Below are 27,443 nucleotides of genomic sequence, written 5' to 3'. Positions count from 1 at the left end.
TCGCGTTCATATCGTACTCGACCTCTGTTAACCGTCCTACTCTGGCCCCGTTAATTTTCCGTCTCCCTTTGACTTTGCTACTTCCCCATATAGGCCCTTACAACTGCCATATTTCAACCGACCATACACTTCCTCGCAGCACGTTGAGAACGAGACGGTCGTCGCTCAGGACCTGGAGGTCTCCTGCGTTTCTCAGGGGCGGACCTATATTGAAGGCATCCGTGCCGCATCCTTTGGATCCGTCGGTCTCCGGCGTGTCTGAGTGTCCACTCTCTATTGCCTGTTGTTCGCCAAACGAGCAGCCCTTGATGCCCACGTCCAGTCCGCACTTGTCGCCGTCCTCTGCGGCGTCCCGGCCGCAGCAGATCACCAACTTCCTACTCAGGGCCACAGATGTCGCCACGCGGTCGAACACGCGCACCGTGTGCACAAGGCTATAGTCGGAGAGCGACCAGATTTTCATCTCACCCCAGGACAGCTGGACCAGCCGGTTGCCTCGAACAAGTAAATGCTGCGTCATGCTGTCCGCGGCTTGCCATTCCGCCAGCTGGTGTCTGTCGACAGTCATTGTCAGCCTGAGCGCGTTTGATCGTTACGCAGCGTCAAAACCAACTCACCCCGTCTCCAGGTCAAAGACAAACAGCCGCCCGTCGGTGGTCCCGGCAGCAATGTTGCCATCGCACGCCGCCTGGGCATAGGCCGCAATGCCGTGCGGCTTGCCCTTTCTGCGCGGGTTGTATGGCTCGCCAAACGTCTTTTTCCACAGTACCGCCCCCGTCTCCCAGTTGCTGGCCGCCATTGTCCCGTCGGGCGATGACGTGACGAGCGTCTTTCCGACCACGGTGCGGAAAAAGGCAACATCGCTGTGCAGCTTCGCCGTGTACAGATGTGCGCGCGTCCGCACGTCCCACACGCAGAGGGACCCGTCGAGATGGATCGCGGCGACGACGCAGTCGTCTTCGGTGAGGTGCAGTGGCGTCAGGAGGAAAATGGGCTTCGGGTCCGGACAGCTCAAGGTGCAGGCAACGACTCTACACCGCCTCCGTTAGACATTGACATGGACTCGAGCCGCCAGAGGACATACGGGGAACTCACTGTTGTGGAATGCTGTAAACGGTAAGATTCACGTCGCTTGGTGAACACAGGATGATCGTGTCGCCGTCCAGAATCGGCCGAGAAACATAGCCGGCCGGATGGACAAAGGGCGTTTCTTGCAGCAAGGCCCCCGTCGCGCTCGACAGAACGTGGACAGTGGCATTGGAGAGACAGACGACAATGTACCTGTCGTTGGCCACAAAATCCTGAAACGCTACTGGTTCGTCGGACGACGCCGATGTCGCCGGGGGGAGAGATGTTCTGGCCAGGAGCTGCATCGCCAAGGAAGATTTGATGTCGATAAATTCTGAACGAGTCGCAAAAAGATCCCTTTTGGCTTGATTGAGTATCCTGTGCGGGATGAAAGACGAGACAATACGACGTAGAGCGAGGAGCAAGGAGGGGACCAACGTTAATAAATACAGGGCCATATATGTGTTGGTCGTGTTGCGTCTTGTTTAGAAAATAAAGATATAAGAAGGTCCGTTTTGATTAGGCAGCGAGTAAAATAGCCTAAGCTAGAGTGACGCTGCGCAGCTGACCGGGAGTTTAGCAGGGGGCGGGCGTAGCCGTAGAATAAAAGCTTGATGTTGAGCAAGGGCACGGCGCTGAATGGGTTTATTTGGATGGATAAAGTACGGCACAGTACCTCGTAGTTAATACAGATGAAAAAAATTAACTGTTTCAACTCGTGAAGGTAAATCTTTCATGCCCATTTCTATCTATACCAATCAAAGGCCGCAGATCGACGATCGACGAAATGCACACGCGGACTAAAGCATCGTGAACAGCACGAACATCACTTTTGAAATATGCCCGCGAGGCTGTGCTGACGACACAGTGCAGAGCTTGCGTCGTGCTTGGTAATTCTGCCTTCAAAGCCAAGTGGCGGGCACGTCGTCCCCCCATAGCTGATCGAATCTTGACCACGGCCTGCTTGTCGCCCTCCATGGTTTCCGCCAAGTCTGCGTCGGCCCAGTCGCGGGTCCAACCATGGGGAAGATGCCGGGCTTTCCTGTCGACCTGATAGTTAAAGTGGTGCTGCTCTGGATACAACAACGCGTGCAGAGCTGTCCTGTCGCTATCGCTGCTCGTCGTCTGGCTCGGCGCGAGAGGTGCGACCTGCCGAGACAGGGCTCGTCCGACAGCTAGGACCATGTCGAGTATCTCGTCCTCCAACTTCTCGTAACTGCCAGGGTTTGCGTTAACGTCGTCCGCCATCGTCTGGTTGATCAGGTGGATGAGCCGGCTATCCGGAGAGAGCTGCAGCCCAGCGTTGCTGAGCGGGTCGCCGTCGGTCACTGATATGCACATCAGCCTGCCGTTGAACTGGTGAACGATAGCTGCGCTGTCGCTGTCGCCGCCATGCATGCTGGTAACGACCAATTCGTCGCCACTGCCGTCGTTTTCGTGGTTGTCTACTTTGGCGGCCGTACTCGTGGTGCCGTCTGCGTCTGTACTCTCGTTGCATGTCGTTTTGTTGGTTTTCTGCGAGGCTGTCTGTCTGGAACCTTCCTGCTACCACGCGCCGCACGTCAAGGACGATGCTACAATAACTGCCGGGCCGCCTTCAAAGAGGCGCCTGGCCCCCGAATCTGCCATGAGGCCGGAAACTGGTCGGGCCGGGCCCGGACGGTCCGGCGGTATTTGCTAGCATTTTCATCGGACTTTACGTATGGTCGGCAAGGAGAAGTAGACGAGAGAAAAGGATCCGCAACGACAAGGATAAGAAACACATATTTTTTGGTGCAGACCGCTCTCAGAAACATGGAAAGAATTTGGCGCTGCACGCAGGGTTCATGGCTTACTCGAAGTGGGCGAACAGCAGTCGAGACGGACAAAGAAGGACGACTACGAAACAAAAGACGATAAACACAAGAGAACAAGCAAGAAAACACAGGTTTGAAGACATATGCTTAACCATGCTCAGCTACTGCTGTTAGCGCAAGCGAATTGGATATTTGAACTTGTAGATAAGACTGCTGTGTTTAAAAAATCTCCATGGCTCTCCGACTCTCTCTCCCCGCCTGACCATGAGCTCGAAGGGCACAGCGTAGGTCTCAAAATTCCGATCAATCACTGTCACGTAAGACATCGCACGCATGCGTAGGATGTCTCATCCTTCTGAGTTGTCACCCAAGACATGCGACCCAGGCCGAACGATAAAATTGTTCCATCTGGTATTGGTGTCTTATTGCCCCGTAAATTGCATGTTTCCTCGTTTCCTTTCTAGCGCGAAGGCAATTCGCTCTCGGAGCATTTGGTCAATCTCGTGGTGTAAGACGTAGATACAGAGAGGCTGGACTAGCTGAACTAGTGCTCCATTGCGTTAGCAGCAATACTAAGTAGAACCTGCTTGGCTCCCGGAGCCATTCGCATCCGAAGCCCAATACGACGCAGATTGGAGCTTGCACACCTGCGCCTCCCTCGGAGCACGCGGCCAGAGAGTTTCCGTGAGATGGGATGGAGCTTCTCGCATGCAAGAAAAGAGAGCTCATGACGATGGTCCCGTTTGGCTTTTGTGAGTTTCTAGGGTTCCAGCTCGAAACGTCGAAACTTTTATTGCCTTTCTGCAGGCCGCATTGTTGCCTCAAGCGCCCCTCGTCCGATGCTCCTTTCTTTGTCGCATTCTTCTCGGAAATTCTCAGGAATTTCAGGACTTTTCAGGATTTTCAGGAAGCTGTCGTCGAATTCTTTTAGATTGTGTTTTTGCTTCTCGGGTTCTTTCACGCAAGATCTCGTTCTCAGGACGCTCCTGCAGCGGCGGTAGCTCCTCTCCTCCTGTAACTTTCTTTGAGGCTCAGGTGGATTACGCCGTACTAGCGCCTTTCAGTAACATGTTGTTTGTTGACACGCTCGCACGCTAGACCGGCATTACCCATTTCGCCATAAATTCCATGCTTTTTCCAAGGTTCTGCACAGGCAGTAATCAAGCAATCGGGTAAGTAGACAACAAATACCAGCTGGTCAGCCCCATAAGAGGTGTAGACCGTGGCGAGCTTGACTTGCAGTTCCAAATGGAGGAATCCTCAGGCCTCTCTAAGCCCGAAGAGGGCAGATCGTCACTGTCGTTGACCTTGCTGGGAAGGCTTTCGTACCCGGGTTCTGGGGCATCCGGCACACTAGACTGGATTGAGAATGGCAGCTTTGTGGTCAACAAGACCGGGGCTGAGTGCTCTTCATTCGGAGTGTTTATTGCATCTCAGGTCCGTCTTGGTTGCATCGTGCACATGGCTCCGGACCCTATTGACTGCTCTTAGAGGACTCATTGCCACTGCTTATGGCTTGGGGATCTTCCGCGCGGATAGAAGGGTTTCCGAGAGGACAATGACAATAAACAGTGATGACGATCGTGGTGATCGGTGCTTGCAGGCGGACCGACCACCTACTGCCTTTCTCTGCACGTCGTGGGGGAGAAACAAATGTGCCGGTGGCTTTGTAAGGATGAATAATTTCGATTCTGATATGTCTGACGGACGAGTGTCAGGATGAATGCGGCCATAGTCGAGAGTTATGGAGTGTTAGTCGTAGTGGCAGTTACCGAAAAGGTTGTTTGCTATGATGACGGCGACCTGCTTGATTTGAATTTAGGCTTGGGGTTAATTTTGAATTTGTTTTGTTTGGCTATATAATGTGAGGGAGCTGCTACCCACCAGGATGAAACAGAAATCAGAATACGATCTCCATTCCTCTCAAAACATCCCTTTGACCATCATCCAAAAGACTCTCTCTCCAGTCTCCAGCTTTCTCCAGCTTTCCCACATTACCTACCACCACCTCACTCACCATGAAGTCCTACGCCGTCGCTGCACTTGCTGCCACGGCTGCCTACGCCGCCCCCGTGCAGAACGCCAAGCGTGCCGCAACTGACGCCGACATCCTCAACTATGCTCTCACTCTAGAGCACCTCGAGGCTACCTTCTACAAGGAGGGCCTCCAGAACTACACTCAGGCGGACTTTGTCGCTGCTGGCTTCGCCGACCCCTTCTACGCCAACCTGGTGGAAGTCGCCAAGGACGAGGCTACCCACGTCAGCTTCTTGACTTCTGCTCTCTCTGGTATGTGCTACTCCGTGACACCACTAATGTCACACGATGATGACTGGAACAAGTTGTATTAACAAAAATACACAGCTGCCGGCGCAACCCCCGTTGCCGCGTGTACCTACGGTTTCCCTGCGACCGATGCCAAGTCGTTTGTTGCTCTCGCGTCCGTCCTCGAGGGTGTCGGTGTTTCGGCCTACCTGGGCGCGGCCGCCTCCATCGCCGACAAGGACTACCTCACCGCCGCCGGCTCGATTCTGACTGTCGAGTCGCGCCACAATGCCTACATTCGCGCCGCTCTCACCGAGTCCCCCTTCCCCCAGCCGTTTGACGACCCTCTCTCCCTGAACGAGGTCTACACCCTCGCCGCCCCCTTCTTCGTCTCCTGCCCGTCCACCAATCCATCCCTGCCTGTCAAGGCCTTCCCTGCCCTCTCCGTCACCACCGCCGGTCCTCTCAAGACGAACGAGACCATCACCCTCGCCGTGGACACCACCACCTACATGCCCCCAGCCGGCACCCCCGTCTTCGCCGCCTTCATCACCGTTACCGGCCCCATCTGCGTCGAGATCACGTCCGTTTATGCCGGGTTCTCCGTCACGGTCCCCGAGGGCGTCGAGGGCCAGAGCTACGTCGTCCTCACCATGTCGAACACCTCCGTCTCCGACGACAACACCCTGGCGGGCCCGGCAATCATTGAGATTGAGTAAATCTGGTGGCGCTTGATTTCGTCGTTATGACCTGATCGTTGACACAGTATACATGTATATGAACCGCTGGCTTTTGAGCTGCTATGTAATTGAATACCAATTTGTTCACTCCTTTATTCGGCGTTGAAAGTGGCGTTGGCGATAAAAGACGAAGAAATGAGTTGTAAAGAAGATGAAAAGGCCAGGCGAGCTACGTTACCAAGTAGATGTCTAGAAGACTAGACAGGAGACTAGCGGCTGCTTTGCCTCCATTCAGCAGCAAATCAAGAAACAGAAAAGGGAAATGAGGTGGCCAGAAGCATCGATACTCTGTCACCGGACGGACATCAAAAGAAAAGATTAACAAAATTGTCGTGAGCTTTCTGCCAGATGTTCTTCTCTGTCGTATTTGCAAAGAATCTAAGCGAGCACTCCATCAGCACCTACCGACGTTTATGTAATGAATTCGAAAAATAAAAATAAAAATAAAAATAAAAATAAAACATTTGAAGCCGTATTCTCAGCTGTTCAGCTGTACAATGTCTGGCATGTTTAAGCGCCGCTGTATCGGTAAGGTAAGACAACTTGCATCACGAGAAGCCACGCCGTCTTGCCTTTATGTGTTCCAGTGCGCAGCACTTAGACGCCGGGATCGAAGCTCGTGTAGTTTTTCCACAATTTCGTCGTCGAGGATATTGCCTCGAGCCTCCCAGCTGTAACACCCAATCCGGGCCCATTTCACAAAGTAGCTTCCGCCCCATTTTTCAAACAAGCAGTCGACAAGATACTCGTCCCTTTGCAGGCGCCCGTTGGTGATTAGGTAATATAAATGACGTCGAACTTACTATGCGGTGTAGAGCTGGTGTATATGGCTAATTCCGCGCATTCAACAAAGCTGACGTAAAACAGAGTTCTACGATAAATCGACGCATATATGTGTTTTAGTCCCATCACTTTTCGAACTGATAGAAAATAAATCTATCGTTCGTCAATTGATTGCCTAGGACGAAATATTCATACGTGAATAGCCCCATCGATTTGTTTTATATTTACAACAACTCGGCAGACTTTGACGCAAAGTTTTGCGATATACAAAGCACCCAATACAAATCAACCACAACACCGCAGAACGTACTAAAGCGCTCACCGTATTGCAATCGTTGAACAATACGTGCCGCAATGATACACCTTAGTCGATACGAGGAATGCGCCCAGCGCGTGGGATATATTGAAGCTACGTTTGATCGCGAGGAATGGTTTTCGTCAGAAGGCTTCGACAACTTTATGGGGGCCTACAAACAACACGAACCAGAACCAATCAGCTCGGAGGAAGCTCAACAGCTGGTGAAAGACGATCTATACAGATATGAAAAGTCGGCACGGATGCCTGTGTTTCCGCTACGTGGAACAATGCAGAAACTGCCACGTCTGCACCAGTCAGCTCTCCAGAGTTTTGACTTTGAGGCCCTCAAGAAGTACGGCAAGGACAGCGTCACGCAAAAAAACCACCCTATTTTATGGACAATCCACCGTCCCCCCCACATCACATGGGAGGACTACCGAGAATACAACAGGATAGCCGTTCCCTTTGTCAGCCTTCCCGATGAAATTCTGCTGCTGATCTGGACAAAGACCAACTACGCCACCTGGATGGTCCTGCGCCAGACGTGCAAACGGTTCCATGACTTTTTTGTGTCGGACCAGCCCGCCGCCAGACCATCCACAGCGGGTCCGCTCTCGCGAATGGACGGCCGCATGGTCCTGCCCCTGCACGCCATGCCACCAAAGAACCCGCGCATCACAGAACCTTATTTGGAATGCCTGCGGCGCAGCATGACGGGCTACTGTGGACCCTGTGCATCGCTGCGACATTACCTGGCACAACGTGTCAAGGCACGGGTGGACGCGCTTGTCATGCTACAAGATATTCACAGAGTGCAGACGCTAGACTTGGTGCCTCGTACAAAGAAAGAGTGGAGAGAGCGGCGCATGGCCCGCCTTCCCTACACAACCGTCGAAGAGTATCTGGCCGATCCGGAGGTGGAAGGACCCAAGACACTGTTTTGTGGATTCTGTCGAGACAGACACCCCACGATGTTCTTTACCCACGCACAGCGGCATGGTTTGAGAGACGACGGGCACCCTCATGGCGCACCCACAAAAGTGCCTGCCCGTAAACGGCACTGCATTGGCGCCGAGGGTATGGTGGGCATGTGCCAACATATGTGGGCAGGTCCGCTGGGGCGGGTCTTGGGCTCACCCGGTATGCCGGGGCTTATTGATGCCTGTACCGTCCCCGTCGAGTCCCATTACGCACCGGTACTGCTCCGGACACGCGACAACAAACACCGGCCTCACCTGCTACCTACAGATGCGAGCCCGTGTGCTCCTCATGGTGTAGGCCCCATATTCCTGGTGACACCCCAGCGTGAAGTGCTGCAATGTTGGGCTATTCCCATTCTTCAGATTCAGACGCATGCAGCTGACGATGGCGAAAGAGTGCGGATGCCGCCATGGAAACACGACTTGATTGAGGGGTTGGAGCGCAACTACGAGTTTCTTGAAGAGCTCATGTGCGGCCACATTGCCCCCAACGACCCTCGACTCATGATGCCCTTTGAATCGGGACAATGCATCTGCTTCGAGAATCGACAAGACATGGCATACGCGGCGGGTACGTTTCACTGCCACACGGACACCCCATGCTGCCGGTGTCGGGCAAAGACCGGCGGACACGACAGCGGTGACAACCGTAGTGAGAGTGCATTCCTCTCTCAAGACCAACCTGCAACAGGGTTCTTCGGCGACCGCATCAACTGCGCCGCCAACTTGGACGGCCAGGTCGACGCTACTGTCCGCGCCGTCCACTTCATGCGCAACGGCACTGTTCACCGTTTTGCGTGTCCGCATTGCCCGGCCATATACTCTTGGGCCATGGACCATGAGGCAGGTGCCATTTTCTTTCAGTTTGCCAGCCAGACGGGGCCCATCACCAAGCCCACCGACAGGCAATGGCTGCAGTTGCTGCATCCGGCGTGGCGTTTGCCTCGGGCAGGGGAGGACATGATGTTCAGAACCCACTGCACGGATCGGTATTGTCGGACAACGATTGAGTGGGCGAATCATGCTGCAGGGTAATGGCCGTGTACTTGTGTCGTCATGATGGCGTTGCAACGCGTGTTGACGTGTGAATGCCGAGATGTTTCCGAGACATGACGCAGCCTCGGCATTCACACGTTCACGCGCTGTAAGGGCACTGGTACAGGGAATAGTTAACAAACATGGGGTAAAAATCGACGACGAAACAGATTCGAGGCGGAGTGGCCGAGAAATATGGACTCGTCAGGTTATGAGTTGTTTCGATATGTCGTAGAATAAACACAAACAATTCTCATCACAAATTGCGTGGAAATGGAAATACCGAGACATTTCCGATTTGCGCAACAACCCTCATCCAATCAGCTTGCTTGGAATTGTGTGCAACGGATGTAGCTTGGTTGAGCCCCGCATGTGTCAGCGAACTCCACGGTCATGTCACGCCAGATTACGAGACGTGCGCATTTACTTGCCATTGGAATGCTGACCAGAGAGTCTGCCCACTTTCACTTGCCCTGGTTTAATTTCATTGAAGCTTCACGGCTTCCGTTCTTCACTTCTCCCACAAAGCATGACGACTGTGGTGACCATTCGTGCTGCACGACTACGCATAGAACGCTCTTGGCTGCGGTCATCTCAAGCTTTGATCATACCGCTACATTTGACACAAAGAGTGTCCGCCTCCCATCCATTCTCCTCGACAGCTGTCCGCCCTGGGCGACGACGTCCCGCCATGGCATCGCACCCCCACCCCCAACGCGTCGATGCACCCTTGACCGCCTCGGCCATTTTCTTGGTCGTGGCCGTCAAGGACGACAAACCCATCAGTGATGACGACGCGGCCACCATCCGTGGTGTTGTCGCGTCCGTTAATGACATCGCCAAGAACGTCGCCTTCCGCGACCCCTCGGCCGGTCTGGTGTGCACCGTCGGTATTGGCAGCCGTGTTTGGGACACGGTAACGAGAGGTCGTCTGCCACGGCCGTCAGAGCTGCACCCGTTCAAGGAAGTCAAGGGCGCCAAGCACACGGCCGTCAGCACACCCGGAGACGTTCTGTTTCACATTCGCGCCGAGCGACACGACATGTGCTTCGAGCTCGAGCGGCAGCTGCTCGACCAGCTGGGCGATGCCGTCAAAGTCGTGGACGAGACCGTCGGCTTCCGCTACTTTGACAACCGCGACCTGCTCGGGTTCGTCGACGGCACGGCCAATCCGACGGGCGACGACGTTACGGAGGCCGTCCTGGTGAGCGGCGAAGACGTCTCCGGCAACAGCGTGGCTATTGTCGGCGGCAGCTATGTCGTTGTCCAAAAGTACCTGCACGCCATGCCCAACTGGCGCGCCCTGGGCACCGAAAAACAAGAAGCCATCATTGGCCGCACGAAGCTCGACAATATGGAGTTGGACGACGCCACGGGCGACGACCAGCGCTCCCACAAGACCCTGAACACCATCGAGGACGACGACACGGGCGCCGAGTTTGACATTCTGCGCGACAACATGCCCTTTGGGTCGCCCGGCGCCGGCGAGTATGGCACCTACTTTATCGGCTACTCGCGGAGACTATGGGTGATTGAACGCATGCTGGAACGCATGTTCATCGGTGTCCCGCCAGGGAAACACGATCGGCTGCTGGATTACTCGACGGCCGTCACAGGCTCGGTGTTTTTCATGCCGTCGCTGGCCATGTTGGACCAGATTGGAGATGATTAATGGATAAGGCAGCAGGTGGTTTTAATACACGTATCTAGTTATTCGTTTATATTTTCGATTTCAGTGGAGATGCAGAACCATTGTTACCTGTCAATGTTTGGATGCAGTATATGGTGAACTGGGCGTACGTTAAAGTAAAGCAGTTGGGTGAGTTTAGTTACTGGGCAAATTGCGCGGGGCGAAATACACTCGGGGTTTCTCGGAATTGCACCTTCTCCCTTGGCCACTTCCAGTGTTTCACAAGAAACGTCTATATTCCACCTTTATTATTTATAAAAAAGTCAAAAAATTCAATAGACTGTCAAATGTATACAGGCCCGTTGTCACCGGCAATTTACTTCTTTGTCGCGGCTCTCTTGGCCTCGACGGCCGCCTGGATGCGCTCGCCCAGCGCCTTGTCCACCTTGCCATACAGGGCATACACTTCCTTCCGTAGCGCCTCGTCCGTCACTTCGGCGACGTTGTCGGCGACATTGGACACATAACGGTCCTGGTGGCCCGGCTCGCGGCCTAGCACATGCCACAGCGCCGTGGCCTGCTCAAAGTCCTTCGGACCAATTTCGGAGGTGTAGTGGCTGGCCATCTCAACAGCCCACTTCTGGTGCTTGGCGTTGGCTTCAGCCACGACTGCCGACGCCACAACGGTCTTCTTGAACGTCATGGGCCGCAGCATAGACCCGACGTAGTTGGGGTCGTCGCCGTAGTTGTCACCAAAGTTCATGAAGCCGTCCCGCTCGGTAGGCACGTAGACGGGGGCCACAGTCTTGTTGGTGGGCAGCATCTGGTAGTTGACGCCCAGGCGGTAGCGGGCCGCATCAGGATACGCAAACATGCGAGCTTGGAGCACTGGATGAAAGGTGTGTTAGCAGAGACAAAGATTTGTGCTTTTGTTAACAGTGTTAAGCCAACGTACTGGGATCGGCCGACGCCCCCCAGCCCGGAACCATGTTGGACGGCGAGAAAGCGGCCTGCTCAATGTCCGTAAAGTAGTTACGAGGGTTCTTGTTAAGCGTCAGGCGGCCGATGGGATGCAGCGGGTAGTCCTTGTGCGGCCACACTTTGGTCATATCAAACGGATTCACATGGTACGTCTCGGCGTCAGCGGGGTCCATGACCTGCACAAAGATGTCCCACTGCGGGAAGTTTCCCTCCTCAATGGCATCAAAGAGGTCCTGCACGAGATGGTCCGGGTTCTCGCCCGCCACGCGCGTAGCCTCGGCGGCGTCCATGTTCTTGACGCCCAGTTTCGACTTGATGTGCACTTTAATGTACTTGAACGTGCCGTCGGCCTTGTGGAGCGTGTACGTGTGGCCGCTGTATGCGTTCATCATGCGGATCGACTGCGGTGTGCCTCGGTCACTGAACAGGTGCATCAGCTGGTGGATGCCCTCGGGATTGCCGACGTGGAAGTCCCAAAACATGTTGGCGTCCGGCATGTTGGTGCGCGGGTGCCGCTTGTGCGACCGGTTGAGCGACGGGAACTTGATGGGGTCGCGCACAAAGAAGACGGGCGTGTTGTTGAACACCCAGTCCAGGTTTCCCTCGTCCGTGTACAGCTTCATGGCCCAGCCGTGCACGTCGCGCATTGTGTCAGCCGAGCCACGCTCTGGCCCGACTGTGGACACGCGTAGGAGCACTTTGGTCTTCTTGCCAACCTGGGAAAGGAAATCGGCCGATGTCAAGTCGGAGACATCGTGCGTGACCTCAAACTCGCCGTATCCGCCGGCTGCCTTGGCGTGAACGACACGCTCGGGGATGCGTTCACGGGAAAAGTGAGCGAGTGTCTCAATGAGCTGCGTATCCTGCAGCAGGACATAGCCACCACCAAGTCCATTGCGCAGCTGGACGCTGGTGTTGTTGGCGGGCTGAGGCTGTCCTTCAGCCAGAGTGTACTGGCGAGACATGGTGATGTGACGTGACTGCGATGTTGATGAGAGAGGCTTTGAAAACAGATGAAAGTGACTAGATGATGAGATGCTTGAGTCTTGTACTACAAGAGTCGCCAGGACGGCGTGGAGATGGACGTGTTATATCTTTCCCGTGTTTGAGAACGGAGAAGTCTTGGAGTCTGACGGAGCTGTGCTTGTATCAGGAACTTGTATCAGGTAGTTGTGCCTTGATACACGGCCTTTGTTGTCGAATGGTTACCTCTTGCTACTGGAGCACCCATTTTGCGTCATCTCCTGCTCTGTAGCACAGTATTAGCCCCACGTCCTTGATCTAAACTAAGTATGTGCTTTCTTAGTTCATTTTCTAAACAAGGACTGTCGTTTTTGCTATCTTCATCTAGCTCACCGGCAGATTTAGCATGTGGCAACACACCGCCTCTCCCTTGCAATGCTACATGGTAATCTCGATTTGTACCTTCTTGTATTTGGGTTACGAAGCGACAGTAGCTGAATCTCTGCAACGGCATGTTTTTGCGATACCACCCGTCATTTTAATGGATCATCCTCGGAGAAACGTGCATAATGCCGGGATCGTGCCGGTTCCCCTAACAGTGATAGTGGAGAACAACGGGCGTTCATGATGATCAATGATGGCAATCTGGGCCACTATGGACAAAATGCCGCAGCCAGCAGACATCGATACCTTCGTCTATTGGCCAGTCTTGGACGGACACACCAGGGAAGAGACGCAAAGACGCGCAGAAAGCTGCCACTGATGGTTCTCGGCTTACGCAGAGTCCTCTGGATCGTCTGCGTTGTCCATGGCAATGCAACGATTGCCTGCCGGTGGACCTTGGAAAACAACTCGATTCGGCATCGACGGGAACGCCATCGTACGTTTTATCCCTGTAGACAGGTGTCAGCGGATGCTAAGGTTTAACCAGAGCACGGCGTGCAAGGCAACAAAGAAGTTGGAAGCCTCTGTGCATTAATTGTTGTCTCGTTGCTACTGTGGCGCACTTACTTACCAGGTTTGATTCGGCTGGGAACTGATAGCCTCGCAATTACTTGTCGGAATTCTCTCGGCGTTAGTGGTGTTGCCTGTAAGACCAGGGCGTGTTGGTAAAGTCACAGGGAGCTTCCTGTGGGGCCAAGGTCTCCGGATCGATCTCGGCAAGCTCCTACCAGTGCGCTAGGGCCACTGGTCTCGCAGCCTCGCAAAATCTTGCTTGTCGTTGCTGGACACCACATCAGCGCCGTCGCTAATAACTTTACTCTATTGGATCCTTTAACGTCAATGCTACCGTGCCTGAGTCAGTGACAACGTCAAACGTCTTTTGGGTTAATTCGACTCACATTCGTCAATAGCTCACATCTTATCCACAACTGGGCAACCAATCAATGCGGCTCATGCCACCGGACGCCCGTCGGACACGCTCGCGTTTCGTCGGTTCCGTCCATGGCCGGTACGCCTGGCGGATCGATTCGATCTCGATCAACGAGTGAAATCAGGGAACATTTTCCTGATCCACCAGGCCAGATGCAAAACGGCAATAATGATGGAGGGCGACTAAGAGATACAAACAAGGGCGCGGAAGGCGGGGGAGAGGTCGATGCCTTTGTGGTCGACCAATTCGTTCTTAAGGCAATGTACCAGTGATCTGCCATCCATCAGCGCGTCTTTATGCCCTGCACACTGAGCATCTACCTCAGCACAGAGTCTATATAAGTGCACTCTGCCCTCGTTGTCATCGTAAACACGTCTTCTCTCGTCTCGTCTCATCATCAGAATCATCCACATCATCAGGAAACTTCACTCCACCATATCCTATCCTTTTTTTATTTGGCGTCACTCAAACCAACTACATCATGCCTTCCAACGGTGACCACTTTGACTTTGTTGTTGTTGGCGGCGGCACCGCGGGCAACGTGGTCGCCGGCCGTCTGGCCGAGAACCCCAAGGCCAAGATCCTCGTCATTGAGGCCGGCATTGGCAAGCCCGAAGACGTGGCCCAGATCACAACGCCCGGCAAGGCCATGACCTTGCGCGGCAGCGAGTATGACTGGGCCTACAAGACCACTATAGTCAAGCGCGACGACTACGAGCGCATCGAGAAGCCCAACACGCGCGGCAAGGCCCTCGGCGGCTCGTCGTCGCTCAACTACTTCACGTGGGTGCCCGGCTCCAAGGGCACCTTTGACCTCTGGGAGGCCTACGGCGGCAAGGACTGGACCTGGGACCCGCTGCTGCCCTACCTGCGCAAGTCGGCCACCTACCACGACGACCCCAAGCTGTACGACACCGGCCTGAAGAAGCTCGGCGCCGGCGGCCCGCTGCACATCTCGCACGCCGAGCTGCTGCCCGAGACGGAGGCCTTCCGCAAGGCCATCCAGTCGGCCTGGAAGTCGACGGGCCAGCCCGACACGGAGAACATTTACGACGGTAACATGATTGGCCTGACCCACTGCGTCGACACCATCTACAAGGGTGTGCGTTCCAACAGCGTCGTGTTTCTGCGCGGCAAGCCCAACATCACCATCCTGTCCGAGACCCACTCCAAGAAGCTGGTCGTGGACGCCGCCTCCAAGAAGGTTACGGGCGTCACCGTGATTGGCAAGGACGGCAAGGACCAGACCTTTTACGCCGATCGTGAGGTCATTGTGGCGCAGGGTGTCTTTGAGAGCCCCAAGCTGCTGATGCTGAGCGGTATCGGCCCCAAGGACCAGCTGAAGCAACACGGCATCTCGGTCGTGGTCGACTCGCCCAACGTCGGCCAGAACCTGTTGGACCACCCGGCCGTGCCGTTTGTGCTGCGCGTCAAGGACGGCTACGGCCTCGACGACTTCCTGCACCCTGCGCGTCCGCACGTCCAGGCGACCCAGCAGACGTACGACCAGAGCCACACGGGCCCCCTGAGCTCGGGTGATCTCGAGATGGTCGGCTTCCCGCGCATTGACAGCTACCTCGAGAAGGTGCCCGCCTACGTCGAGGCCAAGAAGAAGAACGGTGGCGTCGACCCCTTCTGCGGCCAGGGCCAGCCGCACTTTGAGCTCGACTTTGTCTCCGCCTTTGGCAGCGCCTTTCAGTGGCACTACCCCGTCCCCAAGCAGGGCAACTACACCAGCGTCGTCGTCGACCTGGTGCGCCCCGTGTCCAAGCCGGGCGAGGTCACGCTCAACAGCGCCGACCCGCTCGCGCAGCCCAACATCTGCCTCAACTTCTTCGCCGATGAAATCGATATCGTCGCCATGCGCGAGGGTATCCGCTTCTCCTACGACATGCTGACCAAGGGCGACGGCTTCAAGGACATTGTCGTTGCTGAGTACCCCTGGGAGATGCCCCTTGATGACGACAAGGCCATGCACCACGCCGTGCTGGACCGCTGCCAGACTGCCTTCCACCCCTGCGGCACCAACCGTCTCTCAAAGGACATTCAGCAGGGTGTTGTCGACAACGAGCTGCGTGTCCACGGCGTTTCGGGCCTGCGTGTCATCGACGCCTCCATCATCCCCGAGATCCCTGACTGCCGCATCCAGAACTCGGTCTACGCTATTGGCGAGAAGGGTGCCGACCTGATCAAGGCTGCCCACAAGGATCTGTACTAGAGGTGCAACGGGGATGCAGTCGGCCGCGTCCGTACTGTAGCCGAGAAACTGTACTTCACCGATTTACAGATTGTTTTCGTTGTCTTTGACTTGTGGACTTGTGTTGGAAATGGTTCTTACATAAACAGAAATAAGCATAAATAAGACATACTTACAAACAACTCCACTCCACCGCAACACACGAACATTATTGGCCGTGACTGAAATTCCGTACCGAGTACGCATGTGAAAAAAGGTCATCATCAATGTAGTACCCGTTATCCTACTAAATACTTACACCCCAAGAAGAACCACACGCCCAACTGGTTTCCTTCTGGGTTGGCATATTGTTGTTTCGTTCGCCATGATCTCATAGGTCGTCGCATGTCCTTGACCGGAACGTTTGAGAATGTGGTCGGAATCGGTGCTGCAGGACCACCGGAACATCTGCTACCATACTCTGCTCACTCGACACCCATGGACGGGCTCCAGAAAAGACCATTGGGATCCCACTGTGTCTTAACCCGTGCTAGCTCGTCGACCTTGTCTGCGGGATAGTAGTCGGCCAACTTGGCAGGGAATGCCAGGTTGTTCGCAAAGCCAATCAACGGACCAGACTCGTCACGACCAGCGATCTCCTGTATTTCTGCCGAGTATGTACTGGACTCGGACTCGATGTCGGCACCGCCGGTCTTGGACCAAACGGCCGAGAGGACGAGCACATTGCGGTCGCGGGCCACATGAAAGTTGTCCTTTCTCTCCGGAGAGGCACCCAGCTGCAGAGATTTGGTCGTGTTCCAGGTGGGGATGGCAATGTACGTGTTCCATAGGTCGGGACGCTCGTTGGTGAAGGCAACAAAGCGCTCAAACAGCGACACAATGACGTCCTCGTTGATGGAGTGCAGATAAGTGCCAGACAGAATCTTGGATCCACCAACTGCATTGAACGGCTCGGTCGAGGCATTCAATTTTGCCAACGGTACACCTTCTGTGACCGACACAGCGGCCTTGGCAGCAAAATCCTCACCGAGGAGGATCTTGGCAGCTGGCGATGCCTCGGCCTCTGCAGAAGGACCAAAGTGCGCCGCAACCAGCATGGCAATAGGCGATCCTGGGCGTGGCATATTCGGTGGACTGCGTGCAATCAGCAGGGTTGCATTCGCAGGGCCCGTTAAAGGCAAGAGCGACACGAAGGCCCGGGCCGCATCCCGAATGACAGGAGCGGGAAAGACGCCCCGTCGGTTCCACACCTGGTCACCCCCGTCGAGACGCAGATCTGCGACCTTGTAGGCCCGCAGTGTCATAGATACGATCACGCCAAGGCCATGACCGGCGCCACACACGGCCGCAAACAAGCTGCGCTCGTCGGCACCGGTGGATGAGTGGCTGATATCATGCGACGCTGCGGCACCTTCCTTTGGCAGAGTGACAATGCGCACGGATTCGACGTTGTCGGCCATGAACCCGTGCAGACTGTTAAACGGCCCATTGCCCACACCCAGAACAGCGCCGACGACGCCGACAGCAGACGAGTTGGGAAGCGTAGCGTAGAAGCCGCGCTCAAGAAGATATGTGTGCAGCTCGCCAGTCAACACGCCGCCGCCGATAGTGACTGTTGATGCACCCTCATCTAGGACAATCGACTTGAAGCGCCGCAAGTCGAGGTAGAGCGTCTTGGCTGTCACGGGAATGAAAGGAGCATGACCGCCACCGGCGACGACAACGCGGAGGCTGTTGTCTTTGGCATACACGATGGCCGCAACGACATCCGATTCAGACTCGGGAATCACGACGACAGCCGGGACGCTGACGTGGATGCCGGACCAACGGACAACATGATCTTGGGGGTTGTCGTCTTTGCTGGGAAATTTGACCTCGCAGGTCAGCGAAAGCGGCGGGAGCTGGGATGAAGACATAATAGCAGGTGTTGTTAACCGCGTCGTGTCAAAGATCGACACGGGCAGTATGGGTGACAAGCGTTCTTAAATGGTCGATCCGCCAGTGGACCGATTCACAGGGCTTAGCGGTCTAGGCGAACGGCGGAGCCCCGCTTTGTGCCGACTGCTTGGCCGCTGATGCAGCGAAGTGAGCCGGCGTCAGCACAATTTGCTAGGTCTGACGACCTGTGCAGCTTACCAAGTGTGCTGGCGAGGGTGCCTTTGTCGCCAATACGAGCGGCGTGAGCTGGTGTTAGCGCAAGCTGCTCGACAACGACTGCTCCGTTCCTTCCGACAACATGGCTGTGCAGCTAGTTAGCTTACGAGGTGTGCATAATATGCTAATTTTTGGGTTGTTGCTGATGACGCCCATTGTGAAGTAGGCAACGTTCTATCGCAGAGCTCGACAAGGCCAGACCATATGTGAGGTACAAAATCAAATACCGAAAATAGTTGTGGTCGTACGGGTCCAGGAACGGTCATGGTACACCACGGTGGGTATCTTTTAATAAGAGAACACCGGCGCTCAGATGGGCATTGACGAGCACAGTCAAAGCGACCCAGCTGGTGAAGGCGCGTCGACGGCACGAGATGCGCGTGTAGTCAAGAATGTGGCCAATGGCGGTAGTACCAATCACCTGGATGACCCAGTAGAAGATGCTGCTGAAGCCGCGCGTCCATGTCGAGAAGCAATATGAGTGATGGTTAGTGGAGATAAGCTAGTGTATTACTGGTTGTGTGGCTTAAACAACGGAGAGAAGGCATAAGCGGGGATATGTGAATTTAATCCACTTATTAATCCAGTTTCTATAACAATAATTAATAGTAAAGAACATGGGGAATAACAACAACACCGACACATCGTTCTCGAGGGTGGCCGACAAGCCGATAATATGACTTTCAGACTGGAGTGCATCGCCTTCTACACACGCGTGCTGTCGCTGTGAATAATCTACTCACTTGGCTCCAGGAAGCAGCACAAGACGACACCGACAGCCTCGAGGACAATGAATGCAATGTAGCTTCCGTCAGTGACGTGGCCGGCCTTGACGGTCCAGTTCTGACGGACAGTCACAGCAGCCACAATTGCAGCTGAACCACGTAATAGCATCGACCCGACCACGTAGTCTTTCCTTGGACACACCATCATTACGGTACGTAAAAGCTGCACAGACGCCGAAGTATACACCAAAGGAGATACCAGAGCCAACGTTTTGCGTACGAAGTATGGTTGTGACAGAGGAACGAAGCGCTGTAGATGGTATAGCTCCGCCCCCCACAAAAACGGGACAGAGGCGGTAGAACGCCTGCCCTTTGTATTGGTGGCCTGCCCCGAGCCCGCAGACTTTCGGGAGCTATTCTATTCTCCGTGCCTACATTTGAAGTGTAGCTTGTTATGTTCGTGATGGATGGTTCTGGGTTTGCTTTTGCAGAGTATTGATTCTGTGTTGTGAATATTTCTTTGTCGACTAATGTTTTCGTTGTTCGATATCAACTTCCCTTTGGAGCCTCATAATACGACCACTTGTTACTTCAATGCCCTCAATACCATCACACATCCGCTGACATTACCTCTTCACTAAATAACCGACGGTAGATGCCCTCTATCAAGATGACGCTATCGCGCGAGGCGTTCTACATCGCGCTGCTCATCTACGGCGGCATCGACGAACTGGTCAACGAACACGGTGCTGACGAACACGATTTCCACATCGACGACATCAATGCCTTCCAATAACTGCAGATTCCCGTACTTTTTACCCGAGGGGTATCTTTGAGGCCACATACCACTGGCAGGATAACTTGGGCTAACTCAAGCAGTGGTGGCGGTGCTAGGGCCCGACTTGGACGGCCGAAGAGACAAGACCTTTTGGCATAAACAAGTTTGTGGATCCTAGAAGCTAGTCACCACCGAGCCGTACACGGCGCTCAACTGTTATGGGCCGAGGCACGCTGGGCGAGGTACTCAACCACGGTCCCTGGTAAGTGCAGTGAGTTGGAGCTACTGCGAGCATACCTGTTGACAAAGAGTGGGCAAATAAGACAAGCCTTGACTCATGTGCAAAGGTATCCGGCTTAGCAAGCCTGTCCTGCATAGCCTCGAAACTGATGCACTCCAGCGTTGTACTCATCCTTTGTGGTGAGATTGGCTAATGACTAGGGCCGCTTTGCCAGGAAGCGTTGTGCTGACCTGGTCGAAATCCACTACGTTCACCTCTTAAAGTACGCGCACGAAGCCAATGATAACGTCATGGTGCTGCAGACCGCCGAGCGGGTCATCCGGATCACTATCTCCTTTGCTGATCTCGCCCTCATAGACAACCTTACGAACGGCTGGGGTCTCAACGGTCATACGCCACCGTCTGCGCTTCCGAGATGTGGTTTGATGAACCTCCCCGTGGCGCATGTTGACTCTTCCTACGGTGGCCCGTGAAGCCGTACGGTGGTGTCAACATACGGCATTTTTGGTCGCGGACTGGCACAACGTGTATTTGTAATTTATTACTTTCGTTGTGTTTACTGCACCTATCTTCCTACATTGTCCAATGCCATCCTGTGTAGCGCGTATGGAGACCAAGAGCCTCTTTACGTATGAAATATGCGCATTCTCCAACGGTCATTCACGTGTCAAAACAGCTAAGCGTACCTCTTGCACTACTTTCTTCATGATAGAATCTCTGAAATTTAGGCTCTTACAACAGCTTCACTGTGACATCAATATCTGATTTTCTAGATGTTCATACTCGTCTCGAAACGGTGATTTTGTTCAACCTTATCTTTTTAGAGAGGAAATGGAGAAACATTACCATTATTCTTTCAGTTCATTACGGGCATAGCGGGACACCGCTAGAATATATCATAAACGTCATTGTTTGACGTTGTCATATTGCGGCATGTCCCAAACGTCCCGTCTTGACGTGATTCCTCAGTATCTTGGATTTAATCCAAGTACGACTTTTCGACTTGTGACGCCAATAATGTTGATGTATTTCATTTTTACATTGAAGTTTTCACGTTCTTGTTGTGAAAGTAGTTGTTGTAATTTTTCGTGTTACGTGGTTTTCATTGAAAAACAAATAGCAAGCAGAAAGTAGAAGTAAATTTAGATGTACTTAAAAAAAGGAACTAACGAGTGAATTCCAAAAAAAAAAATAAAAAAAAATAAAAAAACAATACGGCAACCCTCAATCTCAAAATTCAAGTTAGAAATACAGCAAGGAATTTTGAAATAGTCCCACACACGTTTTTTGGGAAACCTCGTCACTGAAGACTAACACCACAGAATTGCGTCTCGGAATACCCACCAAGGCCAATGAAAACTAGCAGGCTTCGGGGCAGCAGTATCTCCAATTGTGTCGCTGTTTGTGGGGAATGAGGGGTGAGAAACGGCGGCCAGGTCATACCATCGAGCTAGTGTGATAAACGCGCCATGGACGTCCTCGAAAAGCGGAGTCCCCAGCAGCGACCAGGAACTGTGACATGAGACTACAGCTCGGACTCCACAGCACTCTACATTTCTCATAGAGCGCCTCCCCTTTCCAGTCCGCAACTCCCCACACAATTCTCACTGCATGTAACTCAATTCCCGGTTCACCGTTTTCCACTGCCTTTCTGTCCACTGACCACACAACTACCTCCCGCCAATACGATGCAGTCCACCTTTACACTCGACGACGGTGCGTCGTCGACGTCATCCAAACGGCGCCGGAAGTCGGGCGATTCGTCGCAGCCGGCACCGCCCAGCCGCATCGGTGGTTCGTACCAGCGCACCAAAGCGCCGTCGGCCTGCCTGGTGTGCCGAACACGCAAGACCAAATGTGACAATGTGCGACCGATCTGTGGTTTCTGCCAACGAACAGGCGGCGACTGCCACTACGCCGAGCCGGAGCGGTCTCGATTCGACCCGGCCAGTCTCGCCATCCTGCAGCAGCTCGATGACCTCAAGTTGATTGTGCAGGGCCACACGTTGATTCTGCAACAGCAGCAGCAGCAGCAACAACAACAACAACAGAGTCAGCCAGAAGCCGTTACCGGACAAAGTCCCTGTCAAGCCTCGCGCCAGTCGTCGATTGGAACCAGGATTGGTCGCGGAGAAATTGCTGGTGGCTTCTCTGGCTCCTCGATGCCGGTCAACCTCTACGGACAATTCGACGGGACGGACGACCTCGTCTCGCCGACGACGCTCGACAAGCCGGCATCGGTGTATTACGACTTTGGCCCCGACTCTAGTTATGCCCACCCCCACCGAAACAGCGACGGCGGACAGAACGGAGCGCAGAAACGCAGCGCGCGCCAGGCCTTTGATCGCTATGCCGCACGTGTGCAGACCGACACGGACATGCCCATTGGCACCGAAGCCATGCTCAACGCGTCGGCTGACATGGGCATTGAGGCGATGCTGCGCTGGCCCGTGTTCAAACGAAAGCTGGATGCCCTCAAGATCGCATCGCACGCGTCGGTCGTTTCGCTCATGGAGACGCCAGCCTCGTGCACCGCCGCCGACACTATGGACGGCATGCCGCTGAAGCCGCTCGACTCATTTGGCCAGCCGGACTTTGTCAGGCGCACACGCGTTCTCGAGCTCGTCGACAACTTCCTCGTCAACAATAATTTGAAGAACCCGATTCTGGGTCCAGCCGCACTGCGTGCCGATGCCGAGATCTTTGCGGCATCTCCACTGGCCTGGACCGGCCGGAATTGTCTGCTGGTGGGTGATTACGAGAGGAATACGTTTTGTTTCTTCTCTTGCAATTGCTACTATTCCTTGTACCTGCTTGCATCTGAATATTCTACTCACGTCACTGCTCCCCTAGTATCTCGTTCTTGCCGTCTCCACTCTATCGATACCCTTCTCCGAGACCACAGCCAGCCGCCGCGTCAAGGTCGACCGTACTGATCCGGCTTTTTCCATCGCCGAGGCCTATTTCCACGAGGCGCAGCAGAGAATGGGATGCCTAATATGCGCCGACTCATTACTCGCTGCTCGGTGCGGTTTCCTGACGGGCGTCTACTTGATGCATACACTACGAATCTTACCAGCGTGGAGGGCCTTCGTCCAGGCAGGCTCCAGCTGTGTCTCCTACTTTATTGCGCACAACCGCGTCGACACCGTCCCCAACGATCCACGAAACAACCTCGGCAACGGCGACGGTCCCACTGCGCCAATGCGCCGTGGCGATGTACCCTCCACGTCAACCGAGCGAGCTTTGGAGGATGCGCTCTACTGGAGCGTCCTCAAGAGCGAAGTCGAACTGCGGCTGGAGCTCGGCCTGCCTGGATCTGGCATCAATGCCATCCGCTATCCGCACGTCTTCCCCTGCGTGCCCGACATGGAGATAGACGGCCGCGAGCTGAGCGTCGACAGCGGCGGCTTTCTTGTGACGAACCAGCCTGAGGTCGATCGGTCCCACCTCACCTTTGGATGGTTCTTCTTCTTGGCTGAGATTACGTTGAAGCGGCTCATGTACCGCATCATCAACAGCCGGTATTTGCTGGGACTCGATGCCGACGTAGAGCAGGCATCTAGGCCACACACCGAGGAGGGAAGCAACGGCACAGACGAGCCTAACATGCGAATCGATCCCGCAGCACTAGACACGACGGAGTTCGACTTGCAGTTGGAGCAATGGATGCAGCTGCTGCCGCCGGCCATGCGGTTTCCCGACTCGTGGCGGGAGCCTCCATCTGATATCCTACCATGGGTCCTTCGTGGCCACGGAATCGACGCCGTTGAGCTGCTGCGCTTCCCGGCCTTTGCTGCGGTCATGAAAGTCGAGTCGCCGCTGGCACCCCTCAACGCCTGGACATCCGCACCAGTCAGCCAATATTCCGAAGCCACGCGACAGAATCTCGTCCGACTGGTGCGCGACTACCTCCGCAACTCTGTCGACCGCATCGAAGCGAATGCAAACGGACTCGCCCATCGGCACCAGGGTTCATGGCTTGCCATCCGCAGCTGTACTCGCAGTGCTCTTGCTCTGGTCGGGACACGACTGGCCCTGCAGGAACAGCGGGACCTGGCCGTTATGCACGGATTTGGCGTTGGCAATGCTGCAAACAGTGCCTCTTCGCCACGCTCTACTCTCCCCGACTCGCTCCTGCCGCCGCGATGGAAGGACGGTGTCCAGCTCGTGTGTGATATACTCAAGGCGTGGGCGCCGGAAGGGCGAGACGTGGCACACCTGGCAGTTGTTTTGGGTGGACTATTTTCGTTGTGTGACGATATTGAATAGCTGTCGTTAGAGGGGCTTTGTCTAGACTACGTCGGAGCGATGTTATGGATCCATCGAAGCTCATTTTTCTGTTCTGAAATATACCCTTTTTGTTCTCGTGGGCTATCGTACACCAGGTTGCGAAATTGCATCGACTTTATGTGAAGCCGTTGCGATGTCGATTTGTGGCACATGCAGTTGTGATATGATGGATGTCGAGCCTACTTGGTCACAATGGACAACAGATTGCTTCATTTTATTAACTTTTCTTAGCCTCTCTAGGCCTCCGTTGACGTGCTCGCAACACAACCGAGTCATCAGTGTCAGCTGATGGAAGTGGGGAGAGTCAGTCCAACGCACGCCAGTCCGACTCCGCACGCTGATAAGCGGCAGTGGCCTGGGGTAAACGGGGCATTCTAGCGGTAGATACGCTGAAAACGAGGGGAAGCACAAGTGAAAAGAGAAAAAGGGGGAGGGGACAGATCCGGCGAGAGAGCCGACCAAACCTGGTCTGAGGCAAATGGTGGTTGCTAGATCAGAGAGCCCTTGGACATAAGAAGGAGGGCATAAGTGGAGACGGTTATTGTATCGTCACGCCCCCCCTACCCTGTTTCTTGTTTATTCCCTCGCTTTCCTCCTCGACATTCTTTTGGCGTCTTCTTTTGTCACCATCTTTTTATCCCATACGGACACATTTCCGTTCGTTGCTAGAAGCATCAGTCACCTCACCGCGTTCCGGACACGCACACCGAGACCACCGTATGCCTCTGCCCTGCCACGCGGTGCCCGGCGCCCGGAGTCATCACGTTTCTTGATTCGATTGTTAATAAGTCCTTCATACAACGTCAACAAAATCACGCAGATGCCGGCACAGCTGTCAATACTTGCTCGGGCCCGCCAGAGATCGCAGATGACCGATGGCACGGCGCTGTCCAACAATAGCAGCAATGGCCACGACAGCGACGGCGACAATGGCACTGGGACCGCCACGCAGAAAAAGACGCGCAAGCGGGTTCGCCAATTTACGTCCGACGACCGCGCGGCCCACCGCATATTTGAACGGTGGCGGCGCGAGGCCTTTCGCGAGAAGCTGATCGTATGTGGGGTTCTCGGTGCGCCGTCTTTGCGAGACCGCTTATACTGACGACCTACAGGAACTCGCCGAGATGCTACCCAGCCTGGCAGGCGCCGACATCAACCGTCTGTCCAAGCATACGGTGGTGCACGAGTCCATTTCCAGACACCATGAGCAGACCCGGCAGATCGACACCCTGACGCGCGAGCGCGATGAACTGCGCGACGAAGTGACGCGGTGGTGCACACAGGCTGGCTTGCCTGCTGCAGATACGTCGCGCTCAGGTCCGGGGCGTGAAGCCGAGCTGGAACTGTCGCTACCCTTGTCAATGTCTCTGCCGATGTCTCTCTCTGTTGCGATGCCCCAAGAGCAGCAACATCCAACGGCACCTGCTCTTCTTCTGGACAATGCAGCACTATCGCTGTCACTGGACGATATGAGCCATGGTGTATCAGACGGTGGCAACTGGTCTTGGACGCCCCCTTTCGATATGAACAGAGACATGGGCGAGGCAGACGTGTCGCTTCCATGGAGCAATCTTGACGATACAGATATCGGACAACTTGTTACCAGCTCCATGGGGCCGCAAGCTCCTTCCATGCCATCGGAAATGCAGAGAAATGATGGGCGTCACGACATTGAAGATGTAATTGTGGTCAATACGTCGGACTACAGCCGGCAAGAGGCTTTGATGCAGCCGCCACCGGATCAGATTCTATGGATGGTGTCATGATACGAGAGACGATCACGATAATTCCGTCGAATTCAGGTTTCTTTGTTTTGCTTAAGTATGGCTCAATTAGGATAAGTCGACGCTTGTAATTTCTATTTTCCTCGATCTATGGATTTTCCATCATGTGGTCTCGTCGAACAATGCTTACAGAGCAGCCAGGGCCTTCTCAATCTTTTCCTTGCTACGGTTCTCGCCGCCTGTGAAGAGCTCCAGAGCGACCTCGAGGCGCTTCTTCGAAGCCGGGTCAGCGGCAATGGCGGCATCGAGAGCCTTGCCGCCTTCGGCGAGGTAATCAATCTTGACAGCCTCGTCAAGCGTGAGCTGCGGCTTGCCGTCCTCGCGGAGCGGGTCGACCGCCAGCAGCGATTGTAGACGCGCAGGTACGGCCGGCGAGCCGTCGCGGTACTGCAGTGCCGTCTTTGGTATGCCCTGACCAGGCTGCGTCGAGGCATCGTACGTGCGCGAGGCCAGTTCGTTGAGCACCGTGTGCGAGGCGGTGACTGAGTGGCAGCCCATTTCGCCGGTAGCCAGGGCCTCCTCAGCCGAAATGATGCTGGCGTTCTTGAGTAGAGGCTGTTCCTTGCCGGTTGCCTTGTAGAGGCGGCGATAGACCTCGAGGATCTGCACCACGCGAGGCGAGTTGGGGTGTTCCTTGGCAGGGTCCTTGACATTGGGCCACAGCTCATCAGGGAAGTCATGGGCGCGCGTGTCGTTGTAGTAGGGGCTGATGTAGAGGCAGCCGGCCTGGGAGCATGCAACGGCCTGAGGCACGCCGAAGAGCGCCGTGCCCAATGTCTGGATGCCCTCGGCCTGCAAGATCTTAGCGGCATTGAGCGCAGGGCCGGTGCTGGGAATCTTGATGGCGAAGCGGTCGCGGCTGATGCCGGCGCGCTTGAACTCAGCATCGTAGAGACGGGCGTGTGACAGCGTGAACTCTGTGTCGTAGGCCTTGGATGGCAGTGTCTGCAGCAGTACGCGACCCGAAATCATGTCAATGTTCTTCTTGACCATCAGCACGGCCATGCGCGTGTAGATGGCCAGCCAGCCCGCATCCTTGAGCTCGGCGGCCGTCTGCTTGAGCAGTTCCGCGTTGGACTCGTCGCCGAGCTGGATGTCCACCCACAGCTGGTTGCTCGTCTGGTCGTGGAAACGGATCTTGGGCAGCATCGACTTGATGTAGTTGGGATCCATCCAGTCGACATCAATATTGACTAAGCACAGTCGGGAGTTAGTGGTGCGAAAGAACGCCAGTGTCAGCATGTCATGAAGAACTTACGCTCCTGCTCCAGTTTGTCGAGCCACGTGATAGAGGCCATTGTTGCGGTAGGAGGGAGTGTCGCTATGGAGTACGTTGAAGTCGGGATATGCGGCCGGG

General features: G+C 54.7%; 13 protein-coding genes across 13 annotated transcripts; 8 read left to right on the top strand and 5 right to left on the bottom strand.

Moving 5' to 3' along the window:
• Positions 1–97: 97 nt before the first annotated feature.
• On the bottom strand, positions 98–1,373 carry SPBR_05030 (uncharacterized protein; the record flags this gene model as incomplete). Its single annotated transcript, XM_040763307.1, has 3 exons — positions 98–554; positions 618–1,031; positions 1,096–1,373. The coding sequence occupies 3 exons, from the start codon at positions 1,371–1,373 to the stop codon at positions 98–100; spliced, it is 1,149 nt and encodes a 382-aa protein (XP_040615060.1).
• Positions 1,374–1,779: 406 nt separating this feature from the next.
• SPBR_05302 (uncharacterized protein) lies at positions 1,780–2,466 on the bottom strand (the record flags this gene model as incomplete). Its single annotated transcript, XM_040763579.1, has 1 exon — positions 1,780–2,466. The coding sequence occupies one exon, from the start codon at positions 2,464–2,466 to the stop codon at positions 1,780–1,782; it is 687 nt and encodes a 228-aa protein (XP_040615059.1).
• A 2,416-nt stretch (positions 2,467–4,882) lies between these two features.
• On the top strand, positions 4,883–5,848 carry SPBR_05176 (uncharacterized protein; the record flags this gene model as incomplete). The annotated part of the gene is made up of 2 exons (XM_040763453.1): positions 4,883–5,153; positions 5,229–5,848. The coding sequence occupies 2 exons, from the start codon at positions 4,883–4,885 to the stop codon at positions 5,846–5,848; spliced, it is 891 nt and encodes a 296-aa protein (XP_040615058.1).
• A 1,158-nt stretch (positions 5,849–7,006) lies between these two features.
• Positions 7,007–8,965, top strand: SPBR_04801 (uncharacterized protein; the record flags this gene model as incomplete). The annotated part of the gene is made up of 2 exons (XM_040763078.1): positions 7,007–8,501; positions 8,622–8,965. The coding sequence occupies 2 exons, from the start codon at positions 7,007–7,009 to the stop codon at positions 8,963–8,965; spliced, it is 1,839 nt and encodes a 612-aa protein (XP_040615057.1).
• Positions 8,966–9,656: 691 nt separating this feature from the next.
• Positions 9,657–10,637, top strand: SPBR_05169 (iron-dependent peroxidase; the record flags this gene model as incomplete). The annotated part of the gene is made up of 1 exon (XM_040763446.1): positions 9,657–10,637. One exon carries the CDS (start codon positions 9,657–9,659, stop codon positions 10,635–10,637), a length of 981 nt encoding a protein of 326 aa, XP_040615056.1.
• Positions 10,638–10,971: 334 nt separating this feature from the next.
• SPBR_04939 (catalase) lies at positions 10,972–12,541 on the bottom strand (the record flags this gene model as incomplete). Its single annotated transcript, XM_040763216.1, has 2 exons — positions 10,972–11,483; positions 11,551–12,541. The coding sequence occupies 2 exons, from the start codon at positions 12,539–12,541 to the stop codon at positions 10,972–10,974; spliced, it is 1,503 nt and encodes a 500-aa protein (XP_040615055.1).
• A 1,854-nt stretch (positions 12,542–14,395) lies between these two features.
• On the top strand, positions 14,396–16,132 carry SPBR_04879 (glucose-methanol-choline (gmc) oxidoreductase; the record flags this gene model as incomplete). Its single annotated transcript, XM_040763156.1, has 1 exon — positions 14,396–16,132. The coding sequence occupies one exon, from the start codon at positions 14,396–14,398 to the stop codon at positions 16,130–16,132; it is 1,737 nt and encodes a 578-aa protein (XP_040615054.1).
• A 443-nt stretch (positions 16,133–16,575) lies between these two features.
• SPBR_08929 (uncharacterized protein) lies at positions 16,576–18,027 on the bottom strand (the record flags this gene model as incomplete). The annotated part of the gene is made up of 1 exon (XM_040767055.1): positions 16,576–18,027. One exon carries the CDS (start codon positions 18,025–18,027, stop codon positions 16,576–16,578), a length of 1,452 nt encoding a protein of 483 aa, XP_040615053.1.
• Positions 18,028–18,578: 551 nt separating this feature from the next.
• Positions 18,579–19,786, top strand: SPBR_08935 (uncharacterized protein; the record flags this gene model as incomplete). Its single annotated transcript, XM_040767061.1, has 3 exons — positions 18,579–18,698; positions 19,019–19,075; positions 19,646–19,786. 3 exons carry the CDS (start codon positions 18,579–18,581, stop codon positions 19,784–19,786), a joined length of 318 nt encoding a protein of 105 aa, XP_040615052.1.
• A 200-nt stretch (positions 19,787–19,986) lies between these two features.
• On the top strand, positions 19,987–20,482 carry SPBR_05378 (uncharacterized protein; the record flags this gene model as incomplete). Its single annotated transcript, XM_040763655.1, has 2 exons — positions 19,987–20,030; positions 20,224–20,482. The coding sequence occupies 2 exons, from the start codon at positions 19,987–19,989 to the stop codon at positions 20,480–20,482; spliced, it is 303 nt and encodes a 100-aa protein (XP_040615051.1).
• Positions 20,483–21,697: 1,215 nt separating this feature from the next.
• On the top strand, positions 21,698–24,281 carry SPBR_04685 (uncharacterized protein; the record flags this gene model as incomplete). Its single annotated transcript, XM_040762962.1, has 2 exons — positions 21,698–22,760; positions 22,915–24,281. The coding sequence occupies 2 exons, from the start codon at positions 21,698–21,700 to the stop codon at positions 24,279–24,281; spliced, it is 2,430 nt and encodes an 809-aa protein (XP_040615050.1).
• Positions 24,282–25,122: 841 nt separating this feature from the next.
• Positions 25,123–26,068, top strand: SPBR_05187 (uncharacterized protein; the record flags this gene model as incomplete). The annotated part of the gene is made up of 2 exons (XM_040763464.1): positions 25,123–25,356; positions 25,415–26,068. The coding sequence occupies 2 exons, from the start codon at positions 25,123–25,125 to the stop codon at positions 26,066–26,068; spliced, it is 888 nt and encodes a 295-aa protein (XP_040615049.1).
• A 144-nt stretch (positions 26,069–26,212) lies between these two features.
• Positions 26,213–27,384, bottom strand: SPBR_05078 (transaldolase; the record flags this gene model as incomplete). The annotated part of the gene is made up of 2 exons (XM_040763355.1): positions 26,213–27,279; positions 27,345–27,384. The coding sequence occupies 2 exons, from the start codon at positions 27,382–27,384 to the stop codon at positions 26,213–26,215; spliced, it is 1,107 nt and encodes a 368-aa protein (XP_040615048.1).
• Between the last annotated feature and the right edge of the window lie 59 nt (positions 27,385–27,443).

Source organism: Sporothrix brasiliensis (assembly GCF_000820605.1).
Source record: "Sporothrix brasiliensis 5110 chromosome Unknown Cont21, whole genome shotgun sequence".
Lineage (NCBI taxonomy): Eukaryota > Fungi > Ascomycota > Sordariomycetes > Ophiostomatales > Ophiostomataceae > Sporothrix > Sporothrix brasiliensis.
Note: the sequence above shows the minus strand (reverse complement) of the source record. Positions and strands in the feature narration are given on the sequence as shown.